Genomic DNA, 21,248 nt, shown 5'->3' with positions numbered 1-21,248 from the left:
TTGTACCGATTATGGCTCAACAGGATACTTAGATTCATAGACCACAACTCTCTCAATCAATTACCACTGTGTCCAATCTCAAGCTCCTACGAACTAGAGTAATAACTCCTTACATAACTCATATTATATAAGTTTAAGTAAATACTAGATATTAGTAAAGTTATATCATACTAGTCTAAAAAAACTATCAATTATCAAAATCAATATCTACGATTGACCCTATCACTTTCGCATGTCATCTGGATTAGGGTGCACATTGATTTTCCAAGGCGCATCTCCAACATTAAAAAAATCATTGGAAGTAGTACACAAATATATATGTGGATCAATGGAGATTTTATTGAATGAAAGAAATAGGTACTTCATCACTTTTATTAATGATTTTAGTAAAATAAAAATGTGAGTTACATTTAAAACAACATGAGATAATTACTTCTTTTGTAAGCCATGACTGAGAACCTTTCTAATCTCTTGTAATCATGATAGAAAGAAAATTTCTCCACCTGCTACTTTATACCTCTATAATAGCTATTGCGAACGTCTCACATGTTCAACGAAATTATACTCATCAACAGAAATTTCTATGGCATGCAAACTCAATTAGGTAAGGGGTTGAGGTTACTTTCACTAAGTGCCACATGGCCGTGACTTGTGTATGACTCCAATGTTGATTCTGCATAATGATGGTGCTCTTCAACTATACACATAGCATAGTTATACAAAAATCCAAACTTTCCAAATCTTCAGTTCAGCTGTGAATAGAGCATAACCAAAAATTTACACCAGGTATAATCTAGTTTTATTCTTTTAAATATGGATAGATGTACACCCCACCATTTTTCTAATGGTGAAAGACCAATATACAAATCATGGTTCTATATTGTTTGTTGTGGTGAGACACACCTCATGTTGACCAATGATCATATGTGGGGCCGGCAGGGAAAAGAGCAAAATCATCATTTCATGCAAGGACATGTTAGAGAGATTTCCTTCAATGAAATGATGACTTTGCCCTTTTCACAAAGAGCCCACATCTAACAAGAACTTTTTTCATTGCACCACCTCAGGGGCAGTTGAAAGCAATCCATGTCCATGTTTGAAGTTAAAGACAAAGATAAGGAGGCAGACTTGGTGGATGGTGTGGATCTAATGCACATGAAATCATTCACCTACAACAGCAATAGGCACGCCCAGCATACCCACACAAATCAGGCAAGAGGTAAGCTCTACAAAAAGGACCTTGAATTGGGGTTCTAAGCCATCAACCAAAGTAAGTTTATGTGGTTTCCTTTGGTGGGGTTTGACACATGAGGTCTTTGTTAAAAAAATATTTTGAACATCACCTTTTTAGGCTTTAAGTGTATTTGGTTAGCTACTTAATTAATTAATTTTAAAAACATTTAGTTATTTAAATTTATGTATTTTTTCACCAACATTTAGCCCCTAGTTACACAATTGCAAAAGTCCGTCGTAAACTTGAATATTGGAAGGTTGGTTAAGTACAAACGAGTATATTGTAGAGCCAAACACCTCCACATATGTGTCATCATGGCATATAGGTTCGAGATTAAATCCATCCACTTGTTGGGCTGATCATTTTTTCTCTAATTTCATTCTAGTCCACTCAAAAGATAGGTCCCAATATTAAAAACAGGTGAATGGGCACTACCAAAAAAATGGTCAAAGGTTACGAATAAAATATGTAGCTAAAGACCAGGTGTTTTTGTATTGTAAATTGTAGGCCACTAATATTACAAACAAATTGATGGGTTTGAAAACTTCAACCAAGTGTTTTAGAGTCATATATTTAAAATATGTAGCTAAAGACCAGGTGTTTTTGTATTGTAAATTGTAGGCCACTAATATTACAAACAAATTGATGGGTTTGAAAACTTCAACCAAGTGTTTTAGAGTCATATATTTGTCTTGTAAGTTGTAGGCCACTTCACCAGTAGATCAACCTAATTCCTAGGCTAGGCATCAATGTAATTAATGGTGCCTTTCTAATGGATAGATTGGATCTCGGACATAATTTTCGTGATGGAGAACATGTGTTGTATACATGAGTTGTATTGCACACATGGCATGAGAAGACATAGGGACGCGACTTTCCTGTAACCTCGCCCACAACACTAGATCCCACCACAAAGATGACCGAAAATGATGCCCAAGCTCCTAACTCCACTCATAGGTGGAGGTGGGCATTGAGTCGAGTCGGATTGGGTTGGATCTAACTCGACTCGATCTGATTTTTCAAGAACCTGACCCGAACTCGATCCAATCTGGGACCGAGTCTAGTAGGACTGACTCGATCCGATCCGAATCCTTGCTGGCCTGACCGAACCGAGTCCGACTCAGTCTGGGAAACCGAATTGAGTCGGATCAAATTGAGTCTGTCCAGTCAATTCAGACTGGGCTGAATCAAGAGAGGAAAAGAAAGGATGAGAGAAAGAAGGAGATGTGGGAAACCGGGAGAGAAAGAATAAAAGGAGAGAAATGGGGAGAGAGAGGGAGAGAAAGGAGGAGAGATGGGTGAGTGTGGCGCCTCCTTCGAGTAGAGAAAGAGGGGTTAAGGTTCATTCTGTTTGGGACTGGTAGAAAGATGAGTAGTAAAAAGTTTTTTAAAAAAAATATATGTAAAAAACTTATATATAGGACCCGACCGAATCGGGTCAGATCGGTTCAGATCGAATCGATCCGGATTGACCACTATCCAAACTTGATCCGATGTACGATCGAATCTGAGTGGTCCTACTCGATCCGCACCAATCCAGGCCTTCGGTTCAGTTTGAATCAGGTCGGATTCGCCGGATCAGGTCTAATTCTTCCTAGCTCTACTCATAAGGCATGGCGAGGGAATTTTTTTAAATATCATAACTCACACAAGGTATCAAGACAATCTAAAATGTAATAATACATTTATGATATCCAAAATTAATAACTCCTTTATAATATACATTTTGATTTACAATCTATCAAAACCCAAAAAGCCCAAAACTATGCATAGAGGAGTTTGCGGTACTCGCTCACCGATCACCTCTTGCTAGCGTTTCCCGAAACGTAGATAACAACTGACATGAACTCAAAAGAGCCCTGCACCATCGCATTTTAAAAGATAACATCACAAATGCATAACAGATAAAGTCTAAGTATCAATTTAAACCAATAGATGAAATTAGAATGCATGCAACGTAGGCATGCATAAAGGACATAGTCTCCTCATACTCCACCTCCACAAGTCGTCCCCAGACAACGCCACCCGTCCTCGGCCATGAAGAGTGAAAGTAAGAACGCTACACTTGGAAGGTGAGACATCCACTCTCTCCATCCATTTTGCTACCATGTTACAGTATAACTCCAAACGCGAGGTAGATCGAAGATTTAAGTGGGCACGCATGTTTATCAAATGTGCACTTCTTCACATAGGCAATTCTCAATAAATAATTTCAGAGAATTATTTTTTAAATCAGTTCTACAGTTACTAGAAGCAATATCAAACACACCCTAACAAAATAAAGAGGGTGGGTTTGTCAGTGGGCCAGCTGGGCTGGAAGCACTTTTTTGGTTGGGCCTACTCCCTCGAGCCTGAGCTGCATTTCATGCAACTCAAACCTGATGTGCATGCTGCATCCCATGCACGAGTCTCATATTTCTTTTTTAAAAAAAAAAAAAAACTTTATTCTTGGGTTTTATTGTATACCCTACTGCAATTAGGGGCCCACAGAGTGACCTTAGCTATGGGGCCCAGTGGGCCAGAAGCCCACTACATAACTCTCCAGACCCAAAAAATTATATTTTTTGGATAATAGAAAATAGAATGTGATTTGAATTAGGATTAGGATTAATCATATATAAGGCCTTGTTTAGAGTTGGCTCTTGATTGTACTAGAAAACTTCAACGCTGTGGAAATTTTTAGATGACCATCCTCACTCATGGGCCCACTTACACATCATGGCAATAAGCGATATGTGGAACTTTTGTGAGGGCAGGAAAAGTGGGGTTTGGGCCCATGCTTTGGACCCAGGCCCAGACCATTTATGAGTACTATTGTTGTTGGCCTGAATTTTAGGCCCGTTGTGGGGCTCAACACCGATTTTTAAAGTTTTAAAAATGAACAGTCTGTGATCAGACTTCCAGTCTTTCAAACATGCCACTAAGACGTGCAATATGCTAATATTGGACATTCGCAGTTGAATTTGGACCGTTGATCATCTCTTTGTAATTTTCCATTGCATGGCCACTGATCAAACTGGCAGAGGTATCCAATCTTGAACTTTAGCTGCGGCCTTTGGCAGTAGGGACACTTCTAGATGGTATAGATTGAGTATTTGCGTGAGATTGATACAATTATTGAAATGTGCATGCATGAGATTGACTGTATCCCGTGCAGCGTATGGCAGATCCACTGCTAAAAATGCACCAAGCAACGATCGTTGTTAATCTAGCCATTCAATCTTTAATAACTTCCTTTGGACGGTTGTAATCTTGTATTAAACCTTCGTTGACCACCCAAAAAGAAAGTGACACATGGTTCAGTTCTCAACTTCCAATCCAAGCCATTGTTGGACGATTGTTCATCCACAACATGGCCCACCATTGGAGAGTTCGATCCATCACCATAAATGCACTAATCACTGAGTACCATAACAGGTGTTATAAATGCTGACTCCGTTGTCCATGTGTGGGGCCCAACGTGCTATTTACACATACCATCCATTTCAAAACACGTGTGGGCCACACCACGTGAATTTACAGGTTTTAGACGTGATTTTCCACCGTTCCATGTGGTTCGGCCCACCTCAGTTTTTTATGGGCCTGATTTTTGGGCTGTACAAGTGGCCATTTGAGAGATCCAAACCGCAGATCAAGTGGCCCCAACGTGTCAATCCCTTTCCTAAAAATCAGATCGGTCCATTCATCAGGGACAAACATACAAGAAGTTGCCCACAATGAGATGTCCACATACCCATGTGGGTCCCATTAAATGTGGACTGGCTTGATTTTTGGGCCAGGTGATCTACATCATGAGGTCCACCTGATCCAATCCTCCTCACACGTAATCCTTTTGGCACGTGTAGCTCTGCCTGTGGAGGTGCATGTGCGACCACCAGAAATAATGGCAAAAACATACGCCTCATCTAAATACGAAGGTGGCCCACCTCTTTCTCTTGCACGTGCTCCTGAATGAATATGGGAGTCAACGAATGCCTTGTAACTTCCACACCATGCCATTCCCATCTCTCTCCTGCAGAGGTAGCTCGAACATCGCGATGTACTTCAATAAGATGCGTCGGGACTTTAGCCTTTAGATCTGGGTCATCTTCCAATGATCCAAACCGTTTATATGATGAGTCTAACCTATTTTAATAAATAAAATCTCTCAATTAGGTTATTTCTACTCTGTGATAATCTAGATCTTTTGCTTTCAGCATGAACGGTAACCATAACATTCATATAATCAAAGTATTGAAATATTCAATCGGAAAGTTTCTTTTTTGGGGCATCCTCCGCCCAAGAGGAGCCGTACCAAATAAACGGTTTGGATCATAGAAGAAAAAAAAATCCAACGGCTAGGGTAACAACGTTTTTTAGTACGTATTTGAGCAAACCTCTCCTCGAGCCACGAGTCTTATCCCAATCTGAACACCCGCCATTGACTTCGATACAGTCGGATACATTTCTTCGATGGTGGTGACTCTGCAGACCATACACACGGCATTGCACCAAAGGACAATCCATCTGGTATAGAATTTGGAGTGGTAAGTATTTTCATTCTAACCATCCATTTGAGGGCTTCGTTGCTTTTAAGTATAGTATTGGAGATCTGACCCATTCACATTTGGACCTACGATTTGGACGGTCTGGATAGATATACATACATGCAATGAATGCAGGGGACAAGTCACCACCATTTAAGAAATGGTGGAGATGTACAAAGTTTTTAGCTGGATATTTCCATTTCTTCCATTTCCAGGATCAGCATCATTGCCAAGTAGACTAAAATATTTCTTTTCTCACTTGTCAAGTAAAGAGAGAGAATGTGTATGGAAATACTCCCATGTTCTTAGTCCCATCTAGAGTCGTTTGCATTCACATCACCCATCTGAACCGTCCATTAGGTCCAGTCCACTCTTCGCTCCCTAGAATGCAAAAATCATGGAAATTTAATTGCCCTAAAAACAATATCAGCCATCCATGTTTGCATGCACTAACTGGATGGTTTGGATCATCCAATCAGCGTGACTTTTTCAAATGGGCCTTTGAAGATAGACGACCGGACCTAATGGACGGTCCAGATAGGTGATGCGGATGCCAACGTCTCAAAAAGGCAAGGTTCACATACATATTCCATTGTATCATTACTCCCCATGTAAAACTTACTAAAATAACATTGCATTAGTTTGCTTCTTAATCATCATCTTTTCTCTAAATCTTCTATTATTCCTTCCAAAATCAGCATGGTTTGCTTTGGCAAATCACAGCCTTCCATCAGTGTCCTCAGTCTCTCAACAACCATATTCTTATCACCAGCCAATATCCTGAAATACCCAAAAACAACAATAAAAGCTCTCACTCACTAATCAGCTTATTATATCTTTTACACTTTCTTTGTCCTTTAAATTCTCACGTCCTTGATCTAAAATCACAAATGTGGTTCACATAAACGAGATCCGGACCGTTTAATCGCTGTGCCATACGATTTAGTATGCATAGATCATAAAACATACTGATCAGATAACCTCAGAAATTGATCATATACGTGTCAGCATTTCAATGTGTCCATTTTATGGGTAGCTTTTGGACTGTTTGGATCATCGAATCAGCATGAAATTTATCTGAGATACCCTATTAAAAATCACCCACATTATGGACGGTAAGGATCGAACCCACACGGTCTCACGTGTACAGTTTCGAATTAGTGAACACAGTTTTTCCATGTGACAATCCATTTGATATTTGCTACTTACCCATTGAGTTTGCAAGCGACGTGCGAGTCCACAAATTGCTCTGTGCTCCGCAGACTAAGACTTTCACAGAGCCACGTGTAATCTTTCTGAAGATGATATTTCTGATGTTGGTTTTCTGCGAGGAAGAAGAGATCTGGATCGTAAGGGATGATCTTTGTGACAATCCGACGGTTGAGCTCCATTTGGCGTCTGATCTTTGATTCTTGGGTCTGTTTCTTCATCTCTTCATCGGCGTAAAAGATCGCCGAACGGTAATGAGTGTCCAATCCAAATCTCTGCCACAATCTTCCAATAATCAGAAAGATAAGCTAATATCATTAACCATGGAAAGATGAGCTAAAAAGATCCAGCGCATGAATTGCACTTTTACCGTGTACTGTCCATCAATCGATCTGGATCGTTACCATCATGTCCAGATTACATTTCATGGACTATGATGTAGATATAACAAAGATTGGATGGTCTGTCCATCCGTTTTCCTAGTCATGGATGAGATGGTTAGGATCACCTAAAGTAACTGTCCAATTGGCATTTTCCTACATATATGATCACGACCGTCCATTTTATAGTCTACATGATTTAATGATCTGAACCGTCAATTTGATGTGAATTTTACATGGTGTCTATTGAATAGTGGACCAAACCAAATGGATGGTCCTGATTGATTACTAGATAGAGCACAGTAATAGAAAGATGACTAAAATTGAACAGAAGCTACCAGATAATCTTTGTTAGTGGGATCATGGCTTTCCCAGAAGACACTGGAAAGCGATTTATATGAAATCTTTCGCTTATCATAGATGACTTTTACGACTTCGGTGTGGCCCGTTCTGCCTTCAGAGACCTGTAAATCATAACCGTAGACCATTTAAAAAATAAATAAATAATAATAATAAATAAATAAATAAAAAGACAACCTGTATATCATCAAAAGCATTTTTAGCTTTCAAATTTCTCCATCTTTATAAGGAATTTCCAAAAATAGGATATTACATTACCTCTTTATGGGTAGGTTTTCTAAGGGTCCCTCCACAATAGCCTGTAGCTGTTCTGAATACACCATCCACACGTCCAAAAGCAGCTTCAAGCTCCCAAAACCTATCTATAATGATAAAAAGCATAAGAATCCAAGAAACGAAAAACGCCCACTTGGAGAAAGACCTTTTTTTTCATGAATGAATAGACAAAAGCAACAAAAACCATGCATAGAGATATGTGTTTGTGTGTGTATGAGAGAGAGAGAGAGAGAGAGAGAGAGACCACTTGGAAAACAATATTTCTTATACGAATGAAAAGGAAAAACAAAAGCAAAAAAAACGAAACAGAGAGAAAGAGCCCACTTGGAAAACAGCATTTCTTATATATGCGAATGAAAGGAAAACAAAAGCAACAAAAACAAAACAGAGAGAGAGAGAAAGAGAGAGAGAGAGAGAGAGAGACCTCCAGCAAAAACAGCTTCCTGTAGAAACTGTGATGGAACATCAATGGAAGTGAATTGAGAGCTGCAAGCATCAGAGTTTTCTGATTTGGGTTGTGAAATCAGCTTATACATTTTCTAATAAATACTGGGATTGGGGTGTATTTGGTCTGGTTATCCAAAATTGGCGTTGAAAGAATCACTGAAAATCTTGATATAGCCTTTCTTCCGTTTGGCTGAGAATCCGGTTTTCCAAAACCAGAAACTGCCGATTCAGAACGCGGTTCCCTGGTTGTAAAATGCATAAGGAAAGATCCAGTCTGGTGATACTGTCCCCAATATCTCGTGAACTAATCGTCTCCGCACACACCGAATTTTTGGATCTTTCTATAAGACACGTGCCACACGACACCTATGGCCTGACATTCTTATGCACGCGCTTCCGCATGTTCAGACGTAGCCGGACGCAGATTGGCTGCAGCTCTTGTCCGATGGAATACAAAATAACAAAATATTAGATATATCCAAAACTTCTGTGGTTCAATCCTCACCATTTCCTGTGGTGTGGTCCACTTAAGATCTGGATCTTCTTATTCTTGAGGATCATACCTTTAAATGAGCTTGAAAAATGGATGGATGAGGTGGATAAAACACATACACCCTGTGAGTGTTTCAACGGTGAATACTCAATCCTCACTCTTATTTTTGGGCTCAATTGATGGATGGTGTGGATTTCTCACAAACATCGGGTAAGCACCGTTCAGCTTTTAACTACAGTAACTTCCTGAGACGGGATCGCAGGCAATCCGTGTCCCACGGTGTGGAATATCCGGCAATTTCATCGTGTGGGTTCCACCGTGTATTAAACGAAATAGACGGCTGAGGAAAGTTTTTCCACCGTGTATTAAACGAATGGACGACTGAAGAAAGTTTTTCTACCGTGCGTTAAACGAAATGGACGTATGATTTCTGAAGTGTTTGGCCGTGCATTAAATGAAATTGACGACTGTGGTAATTTCTAGTGGACCATCTGATGTGTGGAATGGACTGTTTTTTTTTTTTAGACCAGGCAATCTAGATGGTCTAATCGATGTCAGTTTTGATCCATGCTCCATCCGTAGTGGGACCCATATAAGTACGGTCTAGATTGGATGTTAAAATATCCTACGTGTGTATTTGGTTACGCTCCATACACTGCCAGGATATCATACCAGCATATTATTGCATATGCTTCGAAACAATGCGGTTCCTCTGCAATCGGTTGTACAAAAAAAAATCTACAATTGTATGATATCCAATCCGTTCAACATGTTAGGCCCATCATTTTCACCGTAGATTCCAACCTGATCCAAAGCTTAGGTGGACCAAACCAAGAAATCAATCCTAAAAACTTGAAAATAAATGTCAAGTGGTGTGGCCCAAATGAGTTTTAGAATAAACTGATTTTTGGCATGTTTATTTATCCCTGTGAGGTGCATCTTCTGAATGGATTGGATGGCATATAAAAAATAAAACCAAGTAAAAATAGAAAATAGAAACCCGATCCCCACACAATCTGGATAGTTTTAATGGTGGAAGTCCCCGTTCCCACTTTTCCGTGATGTGAACCACCTATTTTTTGGGACGGCCTGATTTTTGGTATCTATGGTGAACGTGAAGAGGATCACTTTATGGACGTATTGGATGCGGTCCGTACATCACGGTGGGCCCCACATACGGCATGGTAGATTAAGCTTATTCCACGAACGTTGCAGAGGGACGGGCAATCAATTCTATCGGTCGAACAGAAGTGCCCACGGAAAATATATTGGAGATTACACCTTGTTTTCAATTCTGAGTAGTGGAGCCCATGGTCCTGTAATCCCGACCATTGGTCTCTTGTGCACCGCCGTGGATGGACTGTACCTCAATCATCTCCTTTGTGGAAAATCTTAACCGTCCAATTTGCAGCCTTCAGGGAGACGGTTACAGTAGCGGATCTGGTGCAGCCCTTACCGTGGGGTCCACCTTGATGTATGCATTCTATATCCACACCTTTCATCCGTTTTTCCGTATCATTTTTTGGTATGGTGCCAAAAATGAAGCAGATGTAATTCAGAGGTGCACCATACCATAGGAAACCGTGATGATTAACCATTAATGGTCTAAAAAAGTTTTAGATCAAGCTTATATTCGTCTCTCTCCTTTTCCCTCCATGCAGGCTTTTGTGACCTTATCAATAGGGTGGATGGAGAATAAACATTACGGTGGGCAAAAGAAGTTTTTAACGGTAGGGCGTTCAATCACCACTGTTTCCATCCATCATTAAAAGCTTGTTGTGGGGCAAAAGCTTTGGATTAAGCTGATATTTGTGTGGTCTCCTCATCCACATCTTTTTAGCGGATGGCAAACAAACATTCTGGTGGCCCCGTGAAGTTTTTAACGATGAGGATTTAATCACGAATATTTACAGTGGTATGTCCGCCTAAGATTTGTGGTATGTCCACCTAAGATTTGGTTCCGCTTCATTTTTTATTTTCTTTTAGATAATGCCTTAGGATCCACCGACGTCGGCAAGCCGCGCCCGCCAGTAGCAAGTGGCTACTAGTGGGTGCTCCGTGGCCCCACTATGATGTACCTATTCTATCCACACCGCCCATCTATTTTTCCAGATTATTTTAGAGCATGACCTCAGAAATGAGGTAGATCCAAATCTAAGGTGGACCTCACTAGAGGAAAACAGCGTTCGTTGCTTGCCCACCGTTAAAAACTTCCCTGGTCTTAATTTGTCATGATAAGGTAACACGGCCCGGATGAAAGGAAAACACAAATATCAGATTGATCCAAAACTTGTGGGCCCAAAAAAAAAATTTAATGGTGAGTGTTCAATCACCACTGTTTCTTATGATGCGGTCCACGCGATTTCAATCTGCCTCATTTATTGTCTCATAACTAAAATGATCTGGAAAGATGGATGGATGGCGTAGGAAAAACACACACATCATGGTGGGGCCCACCGAGCACCAACCAATCCGCGTCCCCGGCATTTCTCCTAGTGGATAAACCGTACACGGTACAACCATTTGGCTCGTGCATTGGATGGCGGAACGCAATCAATGCTTATTGACGGTTAGAAAGAGTGACGATTGTTTACCTCCAGTGCGTTGTTGCATGTGGAGCTGGCATGGAATAGGTACACGTGTGCCAAAATGCCACGTGTACGAGATCTGAGACGTGCAAAAGGTGGGCACCGCCAAGAACATCATCAGGCACAAAAGACGGATATACTCATTCGGCGTTGAACAGACCATCCACATTGTTTTCGTACAGTGGCACCGCCTGCCCACTTTTATTATGGAAGCGGATTGCGTTCTGCCCCACTGGACGGACTCGGTCCAGGCAGGGTTTCTGTGGGCCCCACCGTGATCCACGCTGTCCATCCATTTTTCTACCAATTCATTTTAAGTTGTAGGTTTTAAAAATGAGTCAGATCCAACGGTGTGGATCATTATTACCACAGCTTCCTTTGGTGTGATCCACAGGAGCCTTGGATCTGCCTCATTTTCTGCTCATATCCTGAAATGATCTTGGAAAAATGGATGGATGAAGTGGATAAAAATCCATACATCACGGTGGGCCCCACAGAGCCCCTGGCAGGACCCAATCCACTTCGATAATCTATACTCGCGGTAGAGCCCACCCTTTCTCACGGCCCGGTCCCATACACCCATGCTCACATGCAAGGCACATAGGTGAAGATGGAGAGGAATACAATCCGTGGATGGTGGTTAGGATCTTCCAATCCCGGATAATCTTCATGGTCCATCCAAGTTGGGGTTCACATCAGACCAATGGTCTAGATCATGAACCATTGGACCCACTTTTCCAATATGAAAACCCGAGTATGATCATGCAATTCCTCATTAAAAAATAGAAAATAATAATAAAAGTTATTTTGGGGCTCAATGGGAAACTTTTGACTCTTAAGCGTTCGGCCTTTGGGTTTTCACTTTTGGCATCTTTCTTCTTGTCGACATGATTTTTCCCTTATGTTTTTCCAAATCAAAGGTCAGGATCATTCCCACCTCCATAGTGCGTGACGTGGGAACATGTGGCCCATCCGTTTATATAGTCATATGAGTTAATGGGAATGCATTAACTAAGCATGCTTGTCTCCCACCATGTCCACACTCTATCAGTGCTATTAGTTAAACATTGATAGGGAAATGCACATGACACGTAGCCCAAATCTTTGAACACCATACATGGGTTCTCAGACAACTGGGTCCATGGTCCGGTAATCCAGAACATTGGTCTATTGAGCCACGTCGTGGATGGACGGTGCACCAAAATCTCCTAGATTGGAAGATCCCACCAAGCAATATAAGACCATTCTCTGTCGCGACCATTGTTGTATGGCTCTTGTTAACTGGTCTATCTATATAGGCCATAATAGATTGTCCTAATTGAGGATAATATTGAGGCATAGCCAACCCACGGTAGGATGCAATGGACCAATGGCCTTGATTACAGAACCATAGGCCCCATTGTCCAAAAAAAAAAAAAAAAAACTCCGTCTACTATTGAAAAATGCGAACCACTTAATAAAATAACCTCTCTCAAATCATATTACCTCATCATGTATCTAATATAAAAGACGATAAATGTAGTCTTTGAGTCTACGTTTGCATACACTATTCTATAGGGGAATCATTTGATATCCTGGCCGAGAGCGACGCTTGATACACAAGCACACATAAACTGTACACGTGGCATTCGGCAACTCGAACCAATTGGGGAATCCACAGACGCTAAGAGGGTCCCACGATCAGATTGGCTGAGCAATCGTAACCTCTGATCCCTGGAGACTTGATTGTTGAAATAGAACCATTGGATATTTTTAGTTTTGACCGTCCCTCAAACGTCCTCCAATCCAGTAGTCAGATAACCAAATATACAAGATTATCTTGCCTATAGGTTTCTCCGTCTAATTTTCACTTCTTTTATCACTATACACTAACCGTTTGTCCCCACTCAATATCCCCAAGCATCACACAAGATGATAGTATTGGAATATTCTGACTTAACCATTACTTTTAAAAAGCTTAAATTTTAAAAAATACATGGAATTCTAAACATGACTCATAAATTTTATAAATAATTTTATATTTTCTGAATATTTTTATACATTTTTTTATATATATATATAATAAGAAGGTTTAAAGTCAAAATTGGTTGGGTGCAGGTTCCGGTCCACCCAGTGGATAACTTCCAGCCTGTTAACTACTTGTGACAGTCAGTCGTTGATCAACCAATGCAAAAATCAGTCCCATCCACTCATCGTTTGGGACAACATAAAAAAATAAAATAGCAAAATACAAGTGTGGTTCACTAAATGAGTGGATATGGTTGATTTCCTCAAGCGTGTCGTATGGTGGGGCCATCCTATTGGATGGGTTGTAAGTCAAATGCACTTAATAGGTTGGAAGTTGTCCGCTGAGATGGGTGACCCATACCCTGCAATCCAACCGGTTGGAAGTGAGACGACTTCTTTTATAATAGTATAAAATAAATTAATAAAGAAAAAATCATGAGCAGACCGAAGCAATAACATTGAGCAACTGGAGTCAAATTTACAAAGCCCAGTCCTACAACCTGAGTTTACCAATCTAACTTCCAACTGGGCATGAAAGGATTACAACCGCATTTGAGGACCACTTCTTCAGCATGAATGGAAGGTTCTAATTCCTCATCATGATTTGAATGCTGCATTAATCACGTTTTGGCCACTCTCTTTGGGGTGGTTGATTGATAACTTCGATTAACTTCATGTGGGAGTCATGGAAACTAGCCCAAAGATGATAAATCACAAGCATTTCTGGGCATGTTCAGATTGAAGGATTACGTGACTTAGGATATTGGAAAACTAGATCACCACGTAGGCACTAATTAAAGTCAGATTCTATTTACATGACCCCATTTAGATAGTAACTCAAAATTCCAATTTACCCTCGATTATGAGAAGCTTTTCTAAATCTTTAGGGCATGTTTGGATTGGAGGATTCCGTGTAGGATTGAAAAACTCTATAATTATGTAATATTCCTTTCCTAAAGCTCAATTCAAAGTTGATTCCATTTTCATGGTCTTGTTCGGATAAAGTCAATTTTTCAATGTACCCTCAATACTAGCTACATTCATTTCTCCATAAATGTTTATCCCAATAGGTATGGAAATCTAAGAACAGAATCCATAATTTTCTTCCTAACCCAAATATGCAAGCTTGTCACATCAAAGTCAAAAGGAAACCCGTTTCCGTTTTTAAGTTTTCCAATCCCTGGCTGCATGATCATCCAGAGTCCAAACATGCCCTTAAGAGTGTATTTGGACATTACCCACAAATCTTGAAACCAAATGCATGACCCCCACACACTTGATCCATCCATTCCACCCAAATCACCATGTCATTTTGGGCCCGCAACAAACAAAGGAACAGAAAAAATCTACAACCAAACACACCATGTTTTTTTTTTTTTTCTGGGGACATTGGATCATCAGGTATTTTACTACTGCTACATTCCTCCTGCATAATGCATGAATCCAACGTTACCAAAATCAACCTATTTTGAACTTCCATTGGTTTTTTACAAGATTGCACTGAGACATGGCAAGCAACTCCCTCAATAGCGTTTCTTGGAAAATATAAACATTTCTTTTTATTTCGATTCAACAAGGTAATAAAGCAACATTTTGGAAAGAAAGCAACCGAAAAATATAGAAGTAAAAGAAACGAGCTTGCATCATTGGAAAAAAAAAAAAAACACAGCATCATATTAGCCCGTGGGCCCCACAATGGGCCAGGTCCGGACCTGAATTCTGAACTGATCGACCCAGGCCTAGCCTATTCATAATTTTGATTTTGCTTGGGTCGGGCCGGGCCATTGCCAGCCTTAATTGCAATACATATTCGAGCAACCTTAAAACGGTGGTTACTCTTCAACAGTACACATGCATAGTTCTACAGCAATCAAGGCCACGCAAATATCTGAATCAATTGTGGGTGGGGCACAACCAAAAAATCACCCATCGATGATAATATGCAACTGATTTTTCTCTACAAATTTGGAACTTTTAACCATTCATTTTACGGCCATCAAATGGATGGGCACGATTTCTGAATTGGTGTGATGTGTAGATAGGTATTGCGTACGAATTCTCCATTGGTGTGATTTTAGAGACGTTCCCCACAATTCACATGGCCTGGATAGTTGTACACAACTGCCACGCTTGGGGAGGTTGAGGAACCACCATTGTCAAAATGATTGGGAACTACGGAAGAAGCTTAGCCCCTTAATCATAGACCAAAGATTAAAAAATAAAAAATAAAAAAAGCCTTCTTTTTGTTCCAAAAAATGCACATTTTGTCACCGTAAGCCACCATTTTGCACTGCCCACCTGCTAAAATACAGCCATCCTTCCTACTTTCTGGTTGCACAATAGTACAACAATGAATTCTTGTATAATCCAAGTAGAAAAGGTGTATTCAGCGGCATGTGGGGAAGATGATAAACATTTCCCATTTGTCATCTTATTTTTTTCACTCCTATAGTCCTATTAGACAATTCCATCCATATGATAATATTGTGGCCATTAAAGTGACGGCAGTGATGACAACAAATCAAGCAAATAATCTACAAATAATATTAACAGTAAGTTGTCCATTTTGAAGTACAAATTGACACAAAAAACATGCCTACCATTTTCAAAGAAATAAGAGGTCTTGAATACTGGAGACTGCTGCTTGCACATTGAAAACATTTTTTAAATTTTAAAAGAATAAGAACAATGACATGTTCTTGGCGTAGAAAAATCCAATAAATGAATGCCAAACCATCTCACAGTACTTAAATGATAGCAGAGAAAATAACCAACAGATAAATATATCAGCAATCCATGCATTTATAACCATATGTTTCTAGTGCATGTTTATATCATGACCAAATTCAACTGCCTCAATGCTTTCGGGGGTACTAAAAAAAAATCCAAGTAGGAATTTATCCATAACCCACCTATGTCAATAGCACCATACATGTTCTAAAGTAAAATGCCCAAACCAACCAGCCCATACCTGAGTACTGAACACCCAGCACAACTCTCTGGACACCAAAACCCACCAACCTACAGTGTCTTTGATATCAGCACCAACTTCCAGCTTCTGAAGTTACTTTCTGCATGTTCCAGCCTTTCGCTTCCCAGATTGCACCCAACAGACATGATGAAACCAGTAGAGAGAGAGAGAGAGAGAGAGAGAGAGAGAGAGAGAGAAGCATACCTACCTGCTAAGACCCAGAGTGCTAATTGGCTCTTGGAGAAGGGGAGCTGCTGCTGCGGCTGTTGCTGGTGCTTCTTCCTCTTGCGGGCCTACACAACAAAGCCAAAAAGAAGTAAAAACTACAGAAAACCAAAGGAATCAGGTGTTATTTGGGGCATAGAAAACACACTAGTGTTCCATCATCAATAACAACAACAACAACAACAAAAAACATTTGGTCTGAGCAAATGAACTGAACATATGAGGTTTGCCTTTGGATGATAAAATGACCCATATGATGGGCCACATGGTTTATGGGTGATCCCCCACAAAAAGCACATGACTACAAACAAATAAATGTAAACATTAGATTGGGCCCCATTACTTGTTGACCATCAGTTGTAATTGCACATTCATCAGGTGGCAAAGATCATTTGACAGGAGAGAAAGTTGGGCATGAATCACGCCGTGATGTGTGCACCACATCAAAAGCTCCAGTTACCAAAAAGGCCCCACATACCATTACTGGATTAAACCAAAAACATCTCCGTTGATCAAGCACCATGTTTCTTTTCATTCTTAAGAAGTGATTTTTCATGAAGCCTTTAGAGAATCCAAGGCATTGAGAACCCAAAGGCACAACAATTTCAAAATTTTACAAAAGATTGTGTGGTTCAAGTCGTATAGGATAGGTGGATAATTCAGATGTTTGCAAAGAAACCAAATGAAGAACAACAGACTACCTTCTTGGGCTACGGCTTCTAGAAATCTTTCGTACTCCCTGTGGCACAAAAATTGAGTTAGAACATCACCCTTTTCTTCTCCAGAAGACCTGAAAAGCAGAAGTTAGCAACAAACTGACCTTCCGTGGACTAGGTGATCCAGAATAGGATGAGTTGGACCTTCCACGCTTTGGAAGTGGTGCTCGAACCCTGCCGTATGCATACAACAGCAACAGCATCCACAGTGAAGATATTAGAGAACCTCATGGTAGACTTGCATAGACATGTCAAATATATAATAAATGCAATACAGATACAACAGCAGCAATCCACAAAGGAGAGGTTACAAAACCACATGATAGACTGACATGTGTATACGTAAACCACATCTAGAGTTATCATCCTATGAATATGTTCTTTAACTGCCCGACATTCTGTCTCATAAAGCATGGCTGCTCTTATGGCTATCCTATAAAATTTCCCTTTCAATTTGAGTGGACATTTCGAGTTGTATAGACCATTTAATGAATAATCACTTTTTTTCAAACAGACAGAGAAAAAAGAAAGAAAAAAAAAAAAACAAAACAAATAAAATAAAATTCAAGACACAAACAGAACTCCATAACAACACAGAACAAAAAACAAAGGACCAAAAAAAGGTGACTAGCAGCAAGACGCTGTTTCTTTGAGCCAATCTATAGTTGCACCAAGTGTGAGGTGAAGCAGCAATAGATTCAGGTGCAGGAGTGAGGATACATATATTTCAGAATAAAAACAAGTATTATTAGGTAGGAAAGTCGGAGCGGGAACAGGAGTCTGAAATGCAATTTGAAGCAAAAGCATCACCTATTTAGAAGGATCCAGGCAACTAAGCAGCCAGCCACCCCAGTGTCAGCCAGTGTTTTAAATAGCGGTAGCGTGATGCGTAGAGCTCAGCCCTCTATAGCGTGTAGCGTAAATACGTAGCGTGTAGCGTAAGCTACACGATACTTCTATTTTTTAATTTAAAAATATGACAAATATAATAAATAGTGGAAAAAAACGAAGAATAAAAATGCCTGAAAGATTATTCATTTTATCAATTATAAGCATGTTCAAATGATTTATTAGTTATCATTTATCAAAAGCCAATCCACATATATAAGTTAAATCAAATAATTATCACATCAACAATTTCTAAGCAAACCACTTTAATTAATAATGTCTAATTGAAACCATAAGTCACAATTATGAAAAGAAATAAAAATCTCATAGGTTAAAAGCATCAAGTACAATACAAGTGTCACATTCCTCAGCATTAGATACAAAGAAAACATGAAAAAAGCAATAAATAAAATAAAATAGTAAAAAAACACATTGTAGCTTACGCTACGTACGCTACGCACTAGGGTACGCTATAGAGGATTTACGCTATTTAGGACGCTACGTAGCGCTACAGCCACGCTATGCTACATAGCGTACGCTACTGCTATACTACAGGCGCTATTTGAAACACTGGTGTCAGTTTATATAATATGAAGGAATTAGAAAACAAGAGACCGTAGGCAAATAGACTATTACTTACGAGGCCAAATGCTTACAGCTTTCTGAGGTGCCTCCCAAATAAGTCCTTATATAGACCTAGGAACATCCTAGCTACTTTGCATCAATGGTTATGATGAAGCCAATGGCATTCATCCAGCGGTCAAGAATACTCTAGGAACTCTGCTAGACTGTACTACACTCATCTAGCCACAAAAACCCACTAAAGAAATGTAGAACACCCTCAGGATCTCAATAATACTATACATGCTTCTATCGCACTAGAATTGTATACACAGTATGTAAAAGCCTCTTGTGCAGAGCCAAAAATCACTGAAGTTCATAAGTTAGCCTCTTTGCAAGGTCCTTGACACTACAAGTCCAGATATGGCAGGGTTTGTTATGCTCCAATCAATTTTTAGTATGTTGGAAATAGATTCATGTTAAAGATGGGCAAGAATGTACTATGCACTTTGCCTCAGTAAACTAATTACAGAAACTCATTGAACATAATGTCGGATACATGCAAGTCTATAAAACTGTCTATTCTTGTGGCCTCATTGTGTGTTGAATAGTTGAAAACCACGATGACTGAATGACTTGGCGACAATGAAATGGGCAATTAAACAAAATTGTCGAAAGTCCCGATTCCACTGCAAAATCAGACATTCTGGGACTGATTTGATTTCGGTAGTGCTTAAAGGCTTCCCACTTCCCAGGAAAATCCAGGTTTCATGTTGGGCAATATCCCACTTGACATAAGCATTCCACAAGGGTAGCTATAACCCAGCAAAACCAGAATTATTGCCACAACTTTTTGAAGGAAAAGTTTCCTAGGGTTCAGCTAGGACTGGGTAGCTATAGACAGACCACGAAACATCCATTTTTCTAGCCATTGATTGGATGCTTATGATCATCTTATCAGAGTGATTTTTGATAGGATGGGGAATCAAAGCTGAACCCCACACGTCATGAGGTCCAAATCAATGACCCTTTCTAGTATAATCAATACAGGCTCTGTCCACTTTCCAAGCCATTGCTCAGATGATTAGCATCATCCAATCAGAGCAAGGGCTTGTTTGGCATTACTTCAAGCAACTGCAGAATTGATTCTTGAGAAACCATTCTTTAGACTTGCTTATGTGAAAAAGTGCATGTTTGGTAAGCGCCTGTTTGGCATTGCTTCTAGCAACATCAGAATTGATTCTCAAGAAACAATTCTCAATTCTTGAGAATTGCTTGTGTGAAATTGTGTGTTTTGTAAACACGCATAAGAAAAACAATCCCCCACAGATTTCAATGATGAGCATCAAATCCCCACTGTTTCCTATGGTGTGGGCCAGTGTTGTCAATATCATACGATTCAGATTTTTTTTTTTCATATTCATGGCAAAATGGATGATTGATGTGTTTTTTTTTTAATTTTCAATTTTTATATTTTTTATGAAAATCTGGAAGAAAAAAAATCTTACAATTTACGATATGATTTGGACCGCTTTACGATTTACCATACGATAACAACTTTGACAACATTGGATGTGGCCCACAAAAGTCTTGAATCTACCTCATTTTCGGAGCCACCCTAAAATGGTGTGGCAAAACATATGGACAAAATGGATGTTGCATGGTCATCACAGCGGGCCCCAGAGCACTGCAGGAGGGGTTATAGGAAAATGGCGTCCATCAAGCTTCTCGAGGGATGAGATTTGCTAAGCCTAAGTGTGCATGCAATACAGCTCCTGTACATGCCACAAGTTTATCATCGTGGCACGTAGGTCCGAGATCCAATTCATCCATTAGGAAGGCACCACCATATTGACGCCTCAGCCCAAGCATGAGGTTGATCCACTAGTCAGGCAGGCCACAGTTTGCAAAACAAATGTATCACTCTACAGCACTTGACTGAAGTTTTCTAACCCATCCACCTGTTTGTAATATTGGGGCCCACCTGAACGGACCAGATTAATTTTAGGGAAAACATGGTCAGACCAACTGGTGGAGGGATTTGATCTTGGACCTACATGCCATGATAGCAATTGTGGAGTTGTACAGCTCTACACTCATGTGCGACTAACAAACCCTCCAACAAGAGGGAGATCTTCAATTTTATGAGTGGTTTTGGCAAGTTTGTAGAAGTGGAAACAACTATAAGATACATGGGGCTAAGAGATGCATTAAAAAAGTGCAAATTTGGAAATTCATTTTTCCAAAATCGATTAAGCCGCTAACCAAACAAGCTTAAAGCCTAAGAAAGTGATTTTCATAATCAAACATTACAAACAAACAAACAAACAAAACTTTTTTAGCAAAAGCCAGAAGGGGCCTTATTTT

The 21,248-nt window shown here is 39.9% G+C and overlaps 2 protein-coding genes across 3 annotated transcripts in view; both read right to left on the bottom strand.

The window, feature by feature from the left end:
- Positions 1 to 6,042: 6,042 nt before the first annotated feature.
- Positions 6,043 to 8,721, bottom strand: LOC131235355 (uncharacterized). The gene is made up of 5 exons (XM_058232515.1): positions 8,410 to 8,721; positions 7,968 to 8,071; positions 7,688 to 7,813; positions 6,970 to 7,244; positions 6,043 to 6,540 (listed from the first exon to the last, which is right to left on the bottom strand). The coding sequence occupies exons 1-5, from the start codon at positions 8,519 to 8,521 to the stop codon at positions 6,417 to 6,419; spliced, it is 741 nt and encodes a 246-aa protein (XP_058088498.1). The 5' UTR covers positions 8,522 to 8,721; the 3' UTR covers positions 6,043 to 6,416.
- Positions 8,722 to 16,304: 7,583 nt separating this feature from the next.
- LOC131234305 (serine/arginine-rich splicing factor SR45) overlaps positions 16,305 to 21,248 on the bottom strand; it is a 24,537-nt gene continuing 19,593 nt past the window's right edge. Inside the window, exons 10-13 of one of the 2 annotated variants that reach the window (XM_058231087.1) lie at positions 17,537 to 17,606; positions 17,418 to 17,455; positions 16,947 to 17,017; positions 16,305 to 16,784 (exon numbers count right to left, since the gene is read on the bottom strand). In XM_058231087.1, the coding sequence (XP_058087070.1) occupies positions 16,987 to 17,017; positions 17,418 to 17,455; positions 17,537 to 17,606 (139 nt within the window). In that variant the 3' untranslated portion in view covers positions 16,305 to 16,784; positions 16,947 to 16,986. The remainder of the gene's footprint in view (positions 16,785 to 16,946; positions 17,018 to 17,417; positions 17,456 to 17,536; positions 17,607 to 21,248) is intronic. The other variant, XM_058231086.1, reaches the window with a different exon arrangement.

The sequence above is a fragment of the Magnolia sinica genome, chromosome 19, assembly GCF_029962835.1.
Source record: "Magnolia sinica isolate HGM2019 chromosome 19, MsV1, whole genome shotgun sequence".
Taxonomy (NCBI): domain Eukaryota; kingdom Viridiplantae; phylum Streptophyta; class Magnoliopsida; order Magnoliales; family Magnoliaceae; genus Magnolia; species Magnolia sinica.
The sequence above is the reverse complement of the archived record's forward strand: the minus strand, read 5'-3'. Positions and strand labels throughout refer to the sequence as shown.

Coding starts and splice junctions, on each gene's coding strand:
- LOC131235355 (XM_058232515.1), bottom strand. CDS start 8,521: ATGTATAAGCTGATTTCACAACCCAAATCAGAAAACTCTGATGCTTGC. Junction 7,814..7,967: donor GAAAACCTACCCATAAAGAG/GTAATGTAATAT, acceptor TATGATTTACAG/GTCTCTGAAGGCAGAACGGG. Junction 7,245..7,687: donor CCACTAACAAAGATTATCTG/GTAGCTTCTGTT, acceptor AGATTGTGGCAG/AGATTTGGATTGGACACTCA.